This window comes from Xiphias gladius, chromosome 7, assembly GCF_016859285.1.
Source record: "Xiphias gladius isolate SHS-SW01 ecotype Sanya breed wild chromosome 7, ASM1685928v1, whole genome shotgun sequence".
NCBI lineage: Eukaryota > Metazoa > Chordata > Actinopteri > Istiophoriformes > Xiphiidae > Xiphias > Xiphias gladius.
This window is the reverse complement of record NC_053406.1, coordinates 2,465,465-2,482,263: the sequence shown is the minus strand read 5'-3', so window position 1 is coordinate 2,482,263 and position 16,799 is coordinate 2,465,465. Positions and strand designations below refer to the sequence as shown.

The window sequence follows — 16,799 nt, the reverse complement described above, 5'->3', positions numbered from 1 at the left end:
TCTTTCAGGCTTCTAAGAATTGTTTTCGTCTGAGATCTAGCTGAGAAGTAGATGAATATCATATCTTGAAACAGGTTTAATAATTTACTGCAACTGCTAGTTGACGAGATTATTTATACAGGAAAAGGAAAAAGGAAAATTGAATCAAGTTGAAATTATATGAAAGCCTTTCTCGAGTTCCCCTTTAAGCTGCATGGAATCTTGAGAGGATAGTGCTTTCTTGTCAATGTCAGGAAAAGTATGGTAATCAGACATGTAGTTTGTAAAACTGTTCAGATAACGATTAGAGTGAAATGATCCAGATCAGGCACAGAGCACCTACTTTTCAAGGCTGCTGGTTGGTCCTCGAATCAGATAACGATTAGAGTGAAATGATCCCGATCAGGCACAGAGCACCTACTCTTCAAGGCTGCTGGTTGGTCCTCGAATCCTGCCACACAGATCTTTTTCCTGCCCTCAGTCATCGCAGTGTGCTTTGAAACCAGACACTGGTCTACATGGTCAAGATGTCAGGTTTCTGCAACAGAAATCTATCACTGTTAACTGTGTTATTCCTAACTACCTTGAAAATGGAAACAGACTTCATTCACTTTCATTTACATGAACATTTCCTTAAAAAAAAAATCCTGGGCGTCATATTTGAAAAAGATTTTTTTTTTTTTTTTTTTTTTCTGTAAAATTGTCTCTGATGCGTAACACTTCTATAATCAGGATTTCTCAGTCATGCCAGCCTTTGCTGTTGAGAGCAGTTTGTCCCAGTTGTGTGTTATGGATGGCTTTTCAGACTACCTGCAGTTAGGGAAGAAGATTTCTCTTAATGCCTCTTCAACAAGCTGCCAGTATAAAACTGGTGGTTTAATTTGTGTTTGAAACAGTAGCAGTCTGTCTGACAAAGAGCCATCAATCATACCACAATTGCATAGATGCCCAAGTTAAGAAAACAACTGACTGATTTGAGGATACAAATAAGTGAACACCACCCTGAGCAACAGGCTGTCATCAGTAATGACCTTCAACAGTCTGGCCATCGTAAGTCATACTGTTATTCTTTTCATAACAGATAGCCCATTGGTTTACAATTAAGATTAATCCCTCACTATTGGATGCCCCACCTTAACAGTCTGTTTTACCAGGAAGTATATAACCAAGAAGTACTCAAACCAATTCATCGACAGTTAATTTAAGGTTCTTTTTTTTTTTTTTTTTGAATTTTTTGCCTGTAATTGATGGTACATAGTAGTGGCAGACAGGAAATTTGAGAAGAGAGACTGGGTTTAAATATATCAATCGTCCTCAGCCAAATTCAAAACTGATGCTGCAGTTGCCAAGGTATGTGTCTTAGCCCGTACGCCACTTTGAAGCCCCCAAGTCATGGACCTTAGTAAAGTTTAAAAAAAAAAAAGTACAGTATTTTTCATTCATGAAAAGACACGAAGGCTAAGGTGCATGCTTTGGACATGCTCACAATGATTTGAAATTTTTGTCCCAACACATTTACAGCAATTTTAGCATCCTGCATTTTCCTTTCGTGCAACAAACAGCTGTGGCTCACTGTGTTCTTGTCTTGCCTGAAATGTTGGGCGTAGCACCTAAATTTGAGGGCTGAAGTAAGGAAGTCCTGAACTGTGTCAACATTAAGAAAATTAGACACTCCACCAAGGGCTCATGAAAAACCTTTGTCACAATATGGCAACTCTTTATGGATCAAGCAAGGACCAGACTTTTCCTTTTCGATGTTAATGTAATCCTCTCACTGACCTCATTATCATTCTCTCATTTTTGGCTCAGTTGTGGCAAGGGTTAAATAAGCTTCAAACATTCCCTCAGTGTGTGTTATCACAGACAGTGCATCCATTTTTTTTTCTACAAACACATCAACACATGGGGAAACCCTTCAGTGTCCTTTCGGTTACAGCAGAAATTCAGTTTGCTACTTTGAATCCAACAAATATTCTTTACACTTACTGCTCCACACAGTATTCAGTCTTGTGTTCTGCCTCTGCCTAATACAGTGTGTGTGTGTGTGTGTGTGTGTGTGTGTGTGTGTGTGTGTGTGTGTGTGCGTGTGTGTGTGCGTGTGTGCGCGTGTGTGTGTGTAATTGAGACAGATCCAGGATTTGGCCATCCGCTGCATCCAGAAGAACATAAAGAAGAATTGTGGTGTCAAAGACTGGCCTTGGTGGAAGCTCTTCACCACTGTCAGACCTCTGATTGAGGTGCAGCTCACTGAAGAACAGATTCGCGGAAAGGATGTGCGTATACACACACACACACACACACACACACACAATACTGGTGCATATTTATAGGAATGGTATAAAGGATGTGGACTGTCACAACGACTGCATGAGTACACAGGAAATAGCAAGCAATTTTCTGGTGGAATGTAAGACTAATGGATTTTTTAAATCTGATATAGACTTTGGACAGAAGTAGGCATTATTGAGTTTTAGTCTACAGTGACTTCCATTAAATTTGACCATATTCACATCAAAATATCCTTCAAAATTCCAAGTATTTCCCCAGGGTTTAATTCCATTCTTTATCATTGAAATGCCTGGAATTTTGACCATTCTGATACTCAAAAGCTTTGCTAGAGACAACTAGGATTTGTATTGAAGATTTCACATTGAATATTTGTTTGATATTAATATTTAATCAGTCAGACTGCATCATATCTTTCACATAGATGCAGCCAACATGGCATGAAGTTAGATGCTAAAAAACTTATTTCTAAATCGAATCAGTCCAGATAGAGGTAGCAGGAAGGTAGTTAACACCCCTACAGTTTAGCAAAAATGAGAACAAAGTTACGAGTATAATTATTTTAAATCTGCTGTATCCTCACAAACATGCCTGTCCCCATTAACATCTTTTGTCTTTTCACACTCAGGAAGAAATCCAGCAGCTGAAGCAGAAGCTGGAGAAGGTGGAGAAAGAGAGGAATGAGCTGAGACTCAACAGTGACCGTCTCGAGAGCCGGGTAAAACACACGGACATATGTACAGAAGAGGATTTGGGTCATGTTGGAAAATAATCTTAGAATTTTGAGAATAAAGTCAGAATTCTGAGAAAAAATATAAACAATTCTAAATATTTGCTTTACAAAGTCAGACACAGGAGATGCAAGAATTCAAATTTGTTCAATTGACTCGACCGTATTTAAATACAATATTGCCAGATGACATTGCACAATGTTTACAATGTCATTATAATAATTCTGAATGTAAGAAGCCAGCACATGGTTTACACATTACTGCACCATATATACTATATAGCATACACTATACAAGAAAACATAAAAGAATATATATGATAAGATAAAATATAGTTTGAGGAGCATCTTATCACTATATGCGTGTGTGTGTGTGTGTGTGTGTGTGTGTGTGTTGTGTGTGTCAGATCACAGAGCTCTCATCAGAGTTGGCTGATGAGCGGAACACCGGGGAGTCAGCCTCCCAGCTGCTGGAGACTGAAACTTCTGAGAGACTTCGTCTGGAGAGGGACATGAAGGACTTACAGGTAGAGACATAATCACACAAGCAGTGTCTGGTGCATGGTGGAGTTTCAGTTTTGTTTCTCTTGCCTTCAAAACCACAACAAAGAAATCAACGCTTAGTTTTGCCATACTGGTATGATAAGTAGTGTTTTTTTTTAGTCTGTATAGAATAGTGGTTAAGATTGGGAACTGGTGGACTTGGGTTTGAATGCCAGTTCGACTTCAACTTCAATAATATAAGAGGTTTTACTCATAATTGACTGTTGTGTCCCCACTCACACTCTGATGCCGGGCTATATTGGGTAATGCGCATGCACGACAACTCTGTGCCCTTGGGATGATAACAGATCATGCCCCTCATGACAGAAACAGGTCACTTTCCTCAGGCCACGCCCCTGTTACAGCTATAGACCACACCCTTTGTGACATCAACAGACTACATACATACCCAGGTCAGGCCCAAAGCCCTTTAGATGAGAGAGTTGCAATAGTGAGGAGTCAAAAACATAGCATTGGCATACACATAATGTTTTTTGTTCCCCATTTCCCTTCTTCACAAATAACAGAATACACATCCAGGAACTTAAATCCAGAGAGCACATCTAGTAATTGACTTCCATGTCTATTTATATTTATATTAAGCCTACAATTGAAGCTTTAAAATAATTTATTTTTATTAATTAATACAATTTGTTTTTATTTATTAATAAAACTGTCAGTGTCTTGTCTGTGTGTCTTGGTCCCGGTCCTTGTAAGTCTTATCTTTTGAATTTCACCATGTTTTTTTTTTTTTTTTTTTGTGCAAGGGAATGCAATGAGGTTTTCCGTCAAGGCTGTGCTCTCCTATTGTCTCATAGCAGCATGCAATGCTGAGCACAACATCATGGCAGAGAAGATCATTTAATCTCTTCAGGAATATACTAGTTAATATGGGTGTGTGTGTGTGTGTGTGTGTGTGTGTGTGTGTGTGTGTGTGTGTGTGTGTGTGTGTGTGTGTGTGTGTGTGTGTGTGTGTGTGTGTGTGGGCTATAAAGTGTTTATTTGTTACAATGCAGAACTTTAACTTAATTAAGAGTTCCATATGCACTCTGCGATGACAAACCTCACTTTAGCGGTTTCAGTAGAGCTAGTAGAGGACCCCGAAACAATTAGAAAGTATTAATACAGCTGCCAACATGGCATGAAGTTAGATGCTAAAAATTCTGACATGAGTGGAACTCAAGGGGTAGGGAAAGCCATGGAGATATTAGACAACAGAAAATTAGCCTACAGTATTTGATGTTGGACTGCCCTGAAAACGAGTATTTTCAAAGTCTTTTTGTATGGCCAGTGTTTCCTTGCTTAGAGGGAGATGGTTGGTGCCTCGTGTTAGCTTCAGGTGAACTTTAGAGTGTATTTTTGTCTCCCATTGTTTACAGTGTAGCTGCTTTATGAATGGAACACTTAGCAGCCATTACCGAAAAGAGGAATGATTACAGCAACCATTAACTCTTTCAGTGGACTGTATATATGGCATTTAAGTGTAGTATTAAGATAAACTAGAAAAAAAACTGAGCCTATCCTTAAATGCACTCAATATCTATTCTACCAAAACACCAGATCAGCCTCCATCGTATTGACTAGCAACCCTGACACTTACCACGCAGTCATTCATACAGGGACAGAGTCTGTCTCCAAGTTTCGCCCTGTTTTTCTGTTATCCATGAGCATTCTCTTGTCTTGCTCCCTCTGCCTCTCTCACATCTACACACACACACACACTGTGGCAGCTGAAATTTTGAAATCATATTTTCAGTCCATATCTCCACTACTGCCCTCACCCTGCTCCCTCGATCTATTTAGTTCACTGTTTGACATTTTTGACATGATTTGTTTCTCTTTTTTTATTGGGGGGGCGTTGGGTTAGATTGTTCCAGTTACTGCTTGGATAGCCATGAGGAGAGGCTGCCTACAAATGGCCTGGTTTATAGAAATGTGGGATGGATTTATTTTTTTTTCTGTGTGTGATTGACAAAGAGGCACAAGGGGGCAAAATGGGTATTCACAAAGGGAAAGTTTAATTACATGTTGTACTGACCACTGCAGAGCTCCTATCAAATAGCACAAAGTCACCAAATGAGATTTGACTTCTTTACTCAGTAGACAAGAGCATTAGCAAGATTCCAGGCAATTGTTTGCTGTGCAGTATAGGTAAAGATACATACAGTTGTGATAGTTTCTGAAAATAGAACACTCAGATTAGGAACATGAGTATTGCTTCTCTAACACATCAGTTAATTACAGCATGTATGGATTAACATAATAGTAAGTAACTGACAGACATAAAGCCAGACATTAGTAAAATATAGTTTCAATTGTGCAAACCTCATTAACGCCACATGCTACAACAATGATGGGGCAGCTACTTCTTCAGGGTAGCTTTGGGCCTGGTATTCTATCAGCAACATGGCTTCTGTATCCCGTTGACCAATAGACTGGTTATTGGAATTCACTGCTTCCCATTGACACGCTTGCTGGGTAGCTTCCAACAGCTCCTTCCAGGTATTTAATCTGTTTAACAGTTTCTCCTTTGGCCAGGCAGCAGAAGATGGTTCCTTTCAGTTCTGACTCTGACTGGCTCACTGGGAGTATTGGGTCAGGTTTCTTAGGCCACTTGTAAATGTGCTGTTTGAGGAACAGAGGCCCTTGACTCCATTGACTGGTTTCAGCTAACACTAGGAGTGGTTTACCCAATGTTATGTTATCATCTGGGATGCTTTATGAGTACTCATAATGCCACGTTCACTGGTCAGCCAACTACTGAATCTCTGAAAAACAGTTTCCAACACACATCTTGAAACAACTTCTGTAAGTGCTATGCGAAGGCAACTGGACTTGCTTGAAGTTCTTGAAGAGGTTTTGCCTCTCATCCAAAAGGCTTCTAACTTACTAGTGGGGAGTTCCAGGTATTTATCCTCTGGTGAGATCAGCAACACTTGTGAGTCGTTGAGGTCAATTTAGTCGTTGACCCTCCCAGTCATCATGTGAGTCGTTAGGATCACATGGGGCAAGGTGTGGAGCAGCAGCCTCTGTGACTCCTCATGGCTGTTTTAAAACAAAGAAGCATCACAGAGCATTTGGTAGTGCCCTGCCAAAGCTGTGTTATCCACATGTATGGACAGATAGCTACTTATGATGCTTATTCCATTGAGGTGGGGCAACTCAGCTTCCCAGGTTTTCAGGCATCTCAACGGACTAAAGTCTGTCCTTTAGACCACAGTTGTTGAATAAGCACCTTTGCACGTATGATGAATGGCACAATGAGCTGGTCTGGTTCTGAACTTGCCATTGAACAGGTTTCTGTTGACTTAAGTGTTGTTTTAGTGAACTGGTACAACTTTTAGGAGTACCTTCCCTGATGGGATGTATGGTGTAAGGCAGATCTGACTCTCTGAGGTGCCTGATGGAGGGTTGGTTATCTAAGGCTACTCCATGAAGAACTTGAACATGGAAGCTACCATGTGTGTTGCAAGGCTCCTGAAGATTGCATATCTCAGGTGTGTGAAGATGAGCACACCTCCAGCAGCGATTCCCGTCTTTGATGCACTTGATTATATTCTCTGTTGGTTGTTCTTAAGTGCTGTTTCAGTGTATGATGTAGTGCTGCTTACAGAAAAGTCAATGTTCTGTGGATGACTTCTTCTGCTTGGACTGTTTTGGCGTTGTATAGGCCTTGGGCTTTGCAGACTCTGTTCTGTGCTAAATAATTGCACTTTGTCCTTTATTTCTAGCAGAAACATTCTGGTTCCTGCTGCTGGTGGTGGTTCTGTAAGGTGAGCTAATTGCAGATAAGGGGGAACTGTTAATGCTGGACCATCCAGTGGAGGAGCAGAGATTAGTGTTTGAGATGATGTAGCAGTAGCATAATGGGGGGTTGCATTGCTTAATGAACCAGAAGCAGTGACATGTTCCCGCTGTGAATATGGTGGTACAGTATAGCTATGAGAAATGGTAGAGTGTTGGTGGAGTGTGGGCAAAAACTGGAGCAGGTACTAGCTGCTTGACTTGAGTTAGTAAAGTCTGTCCAAGATCAGCATTGAAGTGAGGCTGTCCAGTGCATTGTGATGTTATAGGCTCTGGCTTACCAGAGGAGACTAATAAAAGAGGTGAGCCAAAGGTCTCTGTCGGGACTGGATGGACTGATTTGAAAAAAAAAAACTTGCATAATGAGGGATTTGAGCTCTGTGAGTCTCTTCCTTATCCACTACTGCCCCTTTCTGTTTCTTTCTTGGAGGTGCAGGTTCCAATTTTGGGCCTAACCACTTCCCCTTTACCCTGTTATACTAGCAGGATAAGTGGTATTAACTGCTAGACAGTACTACTTCCTGCAGTACGGTATTATCCTAATAATGCATCAGAGGGTGTAGTGACATAGTTTGTTCGTACAGTGCCTTTGTACAGACAGAGGGTTTGTATGTAATCAAGAAAAGTTGGGGCACCCTTAAGAATTGTTTGCATCAACATTCAAGGCTTTATTTTATTTGCATAGCTACAGAAGAGCTGTAAATCAACCAGTTCCATACTTCATCCCTGAGAAGGGGCCCGTTTTCTATGAAATTTACATAATTTTCCAGTTTTTGTTGACTTAAACTTTATTTATTTATTTATTTTTACTTTGGGCAGTTTACCGCTTACCTTTTTACTAGTTAAGGTTATTCACTAGACTTGAACTGCTGAAATTTCAATAAAAACTGGAAAAATTGAGGTGTTCTAAGACTTTTGACTGTTGGGGTAGTCCAGATCATTTCAGGTCTTATTTCGAAACTAACTCTCAGATTCACTCTTACTTAACCATACGTGTATCTAATCTTCATCTTCCCAAACATTATGACAACCAGAAGTCAATTTTTAATCCGATATAGGGTCCAAATTTATGGAACTGCTATCTCCATTGGATTAAAGTGTCTTCTTCCTTAAAATCTTTTAGAATAAATTTAAAAAGTGTAACTTTGTTTTATATTTACAAATGTGATGTATTTAGGCAGAGGTAATTAATATGCCCATTAGGGCTTTTTTTCCTCTGCCTGCACATTAATTTTTGGCTTCTTTTGTTGATTGTTGTTTTTGTCTGATTATACTTGTGCAAATTAATCAGTTTCAAAAATCAAATTCAAAACATGGCTTAAAGCAGTGTTTGATCATTATATTCCTAAAGATTCCATGGTAGTCCTTTTAGGTGTAATTCCAGAAGGGAATGAGGAAAGGGCTAAATCCTTACCATAACCTTTAAGTGGTATTAACATTTGGGGGATGAAACCTGGACCTTTCTCATACAACATACAGTGGCTTCATAAAGTATTCAGAACCCTTCACTTTTTGCACATTTTATTGTGTTGTACATTTAGTTGTAAATGATTAAATAGCCAATCAATCTAATCTCAATAAGTGACAAATTGAAAACATGTTTCTGGAATATTTTTGCTAATTTATAAAATACAAAAGTAATAAAGTTTTTTATAAATAAAAAATTGAAATCTCTTCTTAACAAAAGTATTCAGACCCTTTGCTATCGCACTCCAAATTGTGGTCAGGTGCATCCTGCTTGCTTTAATAATTCATGAGATGTGTCTAAAACTTGATTGTAGTCCACCTGTGGCAAATTGAATTAATAGGACATAGTGTAGAAAGACACACACCAGTGTATTAAGGTTGCACAAGTCACACAATATGTCAGGACAAAAACCAACCCTTGTAGTCCTATAAACTTTCTACAGACTTCTGCGATAAAATTGCAGTGAGGCATAGATCAGGGCAAGGATATAATTTGTAAAGCTTTGAGTGTTCCCAGGAAAATGTTGGCCTCAATAATTGTGAAATGGAAGAAGCAGGAGGTCTCTTCCAAGGGTTGGCTGTCCAGCCAAGCTGAATAGGGAGGGGAGGTGACAAAGAACCCAACGGTCACTGTAACAGAACTTCAGAAGTCCTCTGCAGACATGGGAGAGCCTGGAGGAAGGACGACCATCTCAGCAATAGTGCAATAGCAATAGTGCTTCAATACCAAAATTATGACTTCGATACAATACGTGCCTAAATATTTTGATACCGATACTAAAATGATGCCATGTGCCTTACTTTGTTAACGGGATATAGTAATGTTTTTAACGGCAAGGTATTGCGAAACCTTTCTAGTATCAGTATACTGTGCAACGCTACTCAGCAATACTTCATCAGTCAGGCCTTTATGGTAGGCTAGCTAGAAGCCACTCTTGAGTAAAGGGTATATGACAGCCCGCTTGGATTTGCGATGATGATTCTCTGCAAAGGGGCTTCTACAAAGTATTGAATTAATAGTCTTAATACTCTTCGAAATAAAGAGGTTTCAGTTTTGGATGTTTAATAAATTAGCAAAAATTAAAAAAAAAAAAAAAACTTTTTTACTTTGTCATTAAAGGTTATTGAGTGTAGATTTATCAGCAAAAATTTCAGAACCACTGTTACAAGTAAAGGTCATTAGAATAAACTGTAACTCCAGCAGCTCCTACAAATCGCATCATAATTTTTCAGATGAAGCGCTCTAAAATCACTTGGTCTGGGCCACAATAATCCCTTCATAATGGGACTGAGTGTTATCTTAGTTTTTACTCACAGCAGGAGACATTTCAGTCCTACATCGACAGGAATCAAAACTTTAACTCCCTCTAGACTTAATCTGGTCCAGATTAGGTTTTGTTGGTGTCTAATGTGTTTCTATTTGGAGTCCAACCCTTTAAAACCTGAAACAATCCTGGGTTCATCTGTGGAGAGATGTGTTGACAATGTCATTGAAACCACTTCTTTCCCTCATCCACCAGGCCAAGTTTGACAGCATGAAGAAACAGATGGAGTCTATGGAGATGGAGGTGATGGAGGCCCGGCTCATTAGGGCTTCTGAGCTCAATGGAGAGATGGATGATGACGACTCAGGTCAGATACACGCCTCCACACATGGGCAAAAATAACACTTGTATTGGATTATTTAAAAAAAAAACAGAACACCAGAAAACACCAGAGTTCCTAATTTTTCTGGGCACTGAGTGTATTCCAATCTCAGAGCAACTGTTGACAAAAAGGAAAGGTGTTCATAATTAGACTTTCAACAAAAATGAATTGATTTGGTGAACAATCTGTAAACACAACCATAACAAACAAACACTGAGTTGAATAAACACCACTGACAGTCTCAACACAAATATATGTCATCAAACCTGTATTGTGGATGTTTTTTTGTCCACTTCTTGTATGAACTGTACATACACATACTCCCACACAGATGTTAATATTAATAATAGTAGTGATTCACTCCCAGACTGTGAGAAGAGCCCAGCGTGCATTCTTCAGTGGAGGTGCAGGAACTGCAGGGGTGGTGTCAGACCAATGCTTTGACAAAGTCAAGAAATATCTGATGTGAAGAAATACATTAGAAATGGATCAGTTAAAAGTGAAAAATGAAAAAAGGATTCAGTCCAAGACACCCTACAGCCAGGCTGCCAGCTGCCTTTGTGTAGGCACACAGACTTTGTCAGTGTTGAATAGATTTTTTGAGTGTTTTTTTTTTTGTTGCATAGGTTGGAACAGCTTTACTTGTTTGTACGATAGCATTGCTTTGACTCAGTCAAAGCACCACTATGGAAGGAAGGTATTTTTATGTCAGACTTGAAGGTCAAAATGTCTGTTACTGTGAACAGCAAAGCGAGTAGAAGATTAACTGATCTCCAAAGGGCACAAAGTCAAAGATGATGCATTTCTTTAATATTTTAAGCAAGATTACTTTTTTATTATTTTCTTTTACAGTTTCAAAATAGTTTGGGCACCCTGCATGGTCAGTATGTAGTAACACCCCCTTTGGCAAGTATCACAGCTTTTAAATGCTTTTTGTAGCAGTTTGAGGGATTTCCACCCATTCTTCCTGCAAAAAGCTAATTCTGTGAGAATTTTGGAAACTGCACTGCTCTTTTGAGGCCTATCCAAAGAATTTTAATGATCTTTGGGTCAGGGGACTGTGAGGGCCATGGCAAAACCTTGAGCTTACGCCTCTTGGGGTAGTCCATTTTGGATTTTGAGGTGTGTTTAGGATCATTATCTTGTTGTAGAAGCGATCCTCTTTTCATATTCAGCTTTTTTTTTACAGACGGTGTGATGTTTGCTCCCAGAATTTGCTGGTATTTAATTGAAACCATTCTTCCTTCTACCCATGAAATGTTCCTCGTGCCAGTGGCTGTAACATAAGCCCAAAGCATGATGGAGCCACCTCCATGCTTAACGTTCTTTTCATGAAATTCTGCACTCTTTTTTCTCCAAACATACCCTTGCTCACTGTGGCCAAAAAGTTCTATTTTAAATTCATCAGTCCACAGGGCTTGTTTCCAAAATGCATCAGGCATGTGTAGATGTTCCTTTGCAAACTTCTGATGCTGAATTTTGTGATGAGGACGCAGGAAAGGTTTTCTTCTGATGACTTTTCCATGAAGGGTCATATTTATGCAGGTGTGGCTCCACAGTAGAACAGTACACCAACACTCCAGAGTCTGATAAATCTTCCTGAGGGCCTTTTGCAGTCAAACGGGGGTTTTGATTTAACTTAACCTACGAGCAGTTCTCTCTGAAAGTTTTTTTGGTCTTCCAGACCTCAACTTGATGTCCACAGTTCCTGTTAACTGCCATTTCTTAATTACATTACAAACTGAGGAAACGGGTACCTGAAAGGATTTGCTATCTTCTCATAACCTTCTCATGCTTTGCGGGCATCAGTTATTGTAATTATCAGAGTGCTAGGCAGCTGCTTAGAGGAGCCCATGGCTGCTGATTGCTGGGAGAAGGTTTGAGGAGTCAGTGTTTATGAAGCTTTGAAATTTGCATCACTTGGCCTTTCCTAACGATGACTGTGAACAAGCCACAGTCCTACCATGCTAATTAAGGTCTGATAACCTTGGTAAAAGTTATCTGAGAGCTCAAATCTCTTGGTGTGCCCAAACTTTTGTATTGTTCTCGTTTCCTTTTTTCAGTCTAAACTTGTACGAAACAAAAATAATACACTAATCTAGCTTAAAATGTTGAAAACAATGTTTCAACTTAAACTTTATGCATTCTGGAGACCAGTTCATCTTTTGCTCACTTCGCTGTTCACAGTAACAGACATTTCAACCAAGGGTGCCAAACTTTTTCATGCCACTGTATATTTTCTGACACACACGACTTGGGAGGTATTTGTTTATTTATTGAAATCCCTATTTTGAAATAATACTGTTTTTTGTGACAAAGTATTCCTTATTGAAAAATACACGTTAATATAATAAAGCATATTTGGACTGTGAACATGCTGATGTGTCAGGAGGAGAGTGGAGGCTGAAGTATGAACGAGCCATCAGGGAGATTGAGTTCACCAAGAAGAGACTGCAGCAGGAATTTGATGACAAGCTGGAGGTGGAGCAGCAGAACAAACGGCAGCTGGAGAGGAGGGTGAGTGGACACATTGGAGAGGTTCATTGATACACACCTTCCATTTTCAATCTATTAGTCAACGTGTTACATATCTAAAATAATCACTACCATGCAGCTTTACACTCTATCTATTGTAGGATATAAGACTCTTCCCCAATAAGACACCTCCGAATTGAATTTATCAACACTGAATTTTTATCATGACATTGCCATGACCGTTTGTACAGACATTCATATTACCTAAAAGATACAGTAATTTCTAATGACTTTGTTTATCCTCCATCTTTTTCTCTTGTGCCGCCGTCAAATTTTCCACTTATTCTGTGAAAAATCTCAACATCTATTAAATTGGTTGGCTCCAAATTTTGTACAGACTTTCATGGCTCCTAGATTATGCATCCACATTTTTCTTTTCCAGTTGTGATTCGTTGTCTGTGTGTGATTGTGCAGATCAGTGACCTGCAGGCTGATAACGAGGAGTCCCAGCGAAACATCCAGCAGCTGAAGAAGAAAACCCAACGACTGACGGCTGAACTGCAGGACACTAAACTTCACCTGGAGGGCCAACAGAGCCGCAACCACGACCTGGAGAAGAAGCAGAGGAAGTCAGTACACGCGCACACACACACACACACACACACACACACACACACACACACACACACACACACATAGTCATGTTTGAGCAGGTGTCTGTAGATACACGTGACTTCACAAAGACTGAGTAAGGTCCAGCGATGTTGCTGTAGTAACAATAATAAGAAGAAAAAACTATGTTGTGTTCCAGATTGTTTATAGCATCATGTTGTGCAGAGAGAACAGACAAGTCTGCATCTCATTTGCACCGCTGCCTAACTGTGTGTGTGTGTGTGTGTGTGCGTGTGTGCGTGCGTGCGTGTGTGTGTGTGTGTGTGTGTGTGTGTGTGTGTGTGTGAGAGACTTCTAGCAAGGGACACACTCTTTAGCTGTAAATGTGCTACTGAATATGCACACTGTAGTTAAAGCAGATGATATGTGGAATCTTCTTGTGAACAGCTCAGCACATTTTAAGTGATTTCATATTTTTTCATGACCTTTCACACTATGAATTCTTCTTCTCAAATCATCTCTCATCAGAGTAGCATTAGTTGGGCTTCATTAGAGTGTTTTTACAGTGTTAATCAGTGGAGTGTGTGAACATCCAAGTGTGTGTGTTTGCATGCAGGTTTGACAGTGAGCTGAGTGCAGCTCAGGAGGAGGTGCAGAGGGAGAAGAGCCTGAGGGAGAAGCTAGCCAGAGAGAAAGACATGCTAACTGGAGAGGCCTTCAGCCTCCGACAGCAGCTGGAGGTTTGTGCCTGTGTGGCCCAGTTTTGTGTCACCCAACTTTAATATGGTATCTGATTATAACGTACAGCTGTGGTGATGTTGGGATTTTCCTCTGCGTGGTGTCAGTTCTTACCTCGGGAAGTTTCTTTTCATGTCTGGTGGTACCAAAAGTGATACCACTGTTAACTGAATTCACAGTAGAAGTTACAAAAATAACCAATATACTTATGCTTGTATTGTAAGCATTATGTGGAGGCCTAAGGTGTAAAGGGGCATATAGATGAAAAGACTTTCCAGTTACTGTTCTGACGAGAAATTAAATTATAATGTCAGTCTTGCATTTTGGTGCTCATCAAATAATAAGGTTCCAGAACCAGTTAGAAACAAAATATGAATTTGATTTTAATTTTCATATCAAAAAAATGCAGTGCATAGTGTTTGGGGACTGTTTCTTTTGTTGCATTGAGAGACTTTTTGAAGGCACATTAAAGTGGATAAATTCACAAACTCGGACAGTAAGTATGGTGCACTATATAGTAAATAGGGAGTGAATTGATGCAATGGTCTTCATCAGCAGATTGAGTTTGCTTAGTTATTTGTTGCTATGCAAGCTCAGTAGCTGTTATGAGCACTGCTCTTCTCCACTTAGCTTGCATGTCAACAGATTTGTTACCATGACAACCGAGCAAACTCCATCCGCTGATGAAGACTGTGTGCAAGACTGTTCAGTTGAAAGTCGATTACTCTATTCGCCCTCAAGCCAAAACCCAAACACACACACAAGAATGTAAATATGAAGAAAAGCAGCAAATTCTCAAATTCGAGAAGATGGAACCTGACAATGTAGGACTGGACCAGACAGACCTTGAATATTAACTAATTGTCTCATCACAAATAACATCAAAAAATTAACTACACTGTTCATTAACTACACTCAACTACACAGCATGTAATATTTAAAAACCTCTATCACAGTTAAACATAAAAGAATCAGCAGCGTCCAGACCGATCCAAACATGAACCTCCGCAGTCTGCTGACCGACAAAATTATGGCAAACTATTTTAAAAAACATTTCTCATCAAACTTTAACATAGTTCAATCAAATTTTATTTCAATACAGCATACAGTACCCATTTAATTAATTAAAAGTATAATCTCACACACCTTACCATCCTGTCTGCTTCACTATATTTGTCACATTATCTAACCAGCAGTGTACACAGAAAATGAACTTTGTAGAAACAAGATGAATACACTTTTTCAGTAAATTCCGCCTTCAAAACCCATATTTGTCTAGCCCCGTATTGTTTGCTTGACGTGTTTGACAAGACCAGCCATTGATAGTCTATATCATTAACCTAGTTTGTCTTCTGTTAAACTTTTGAACCTCAATGTTCCAAATTGTCAACTTAAATTAAGCAATTTAAAGTAATTTAAACAATTTTTTACACAATGTAAAAGCCTTACGCTCATGTTCGAAAGTCTGATCTAACTTAATCATAACAGAAAACACTTGTACAAAGGTAGACCATATTAGGACTAAATCATTTATAGTCAGAGGTTGCATTAGTCTGTCTTGTTGTCCATCATTTTAATGGACAGATCATAAAAATTCCGTCACCTATTATTATTATTGAATTCCAATTTTTAATGATAATGACACATAGCCTTTTGAGCAGAATTTAAACAACTTGGTCACAACAACATGTAATCTACAGAAAAAACTGATTGTCCATGGAGAGAAAAGATGACCAGAAACAACTAGCATGCGGTCACCTTTCATGTCCACACCACAGGAAGCAGAGACAGGAAAGAGTAATAAAACACCTAAGCCTAAGAGTAGTTTTGAAAAATAACTTCAGCATATTTCCTGATTTTGCAAAAAAGTTGGCCAAGTAATGGCCGATTGGTGCCAGTGAAAAAATTAGGTTTTGTATATTCCACAAAATGCACATATTCGCAAAAGAAAATTATAGGCAGAAATGGGCAGTGTCTATATGACAACATTCAGCTAAATTCAGGCAACGCATACACGTAAGGTTTTTTAATGCGCAATGTACAGTGTGGGAGTTACTGTCCAAAAGGCCCTTATCTTGTTTATAGCATCACCTGCTGATGGACACGCGTCATTTTTGGTTTCTGACGTGTGCACTATTCTATAACTCCTCTTAAAATTTGACTTACATATCTTTTACTGTGTATGCTGCAGTACCACTCTTACCAACAGAAGAATCCAAAAAAGAAAAAGAAATCTGAGCAATTACAGTACGGTTCCCAGCACCGTTGGTACTGGGAACCATGCTGCTTTGCATGTGTGGCCCCAGCCCCCTCAGTCTTGGACCTCTAATAATAATACTTACTATTCCAAGAGGGTGCCAGCACCTGCGGAGCTTCGACCCTTAAAATGCACAAATGAACAACTAAAGTAATAAGAAACAATGCAACCAACCAACAGGACATAAAAAGCATACAGAGGTTTTTAAATTGAACGGAAACCTAATGTGAACCAAGGCTGTAGCTGCATTTGCACTGATGG

General features: G+C 39.4%; 1 protein-coding gene across 11 annotated transcripts in view; it reads left to right on the top strand.

Moving 5' to 3' along the window:
- Window positions 1-16,799, top strand: part of myo18ab (myosin XVIIIAb) — a 171,247-nt gene that overhangs the window by 112,691 nt on the left and 41,757 nt on the right. For all 11 annotated transcript variants that reach the window (XM_040130483.1, XM_040130482.1, XM_040130486.1 and 8 more), the window contains 7 exons: window positions 2,109-2,252; window positions 2,894-2,983; window positions 3,403-3,522; window positions 10,330-10,441; window positions 12,846-12,973; window positions 13,406-13,560; window positions 14,160-14,283. In XM_040130483.1, the coding sequence (XP_039986417.1) occupies window positions 2,109-2,252; window positions 2,894-2,983; window positions 3,403-3,522; window positions 10,330-10,441; window positions 12,846-12,973; window positions 13,406-13,560; window positions 14,160-14,283 (873 nt within the window). The remainder of the gene's footprint in view (window positions 1-2,108; window positions 2,253-2,893; window positions 2,984-3,402; window positions 3,523-10,329; window positions 10,442-12,845; window positions 12,974-13,405; window positions 13,561-14,159; window positions 14,284-16,799) is intronic.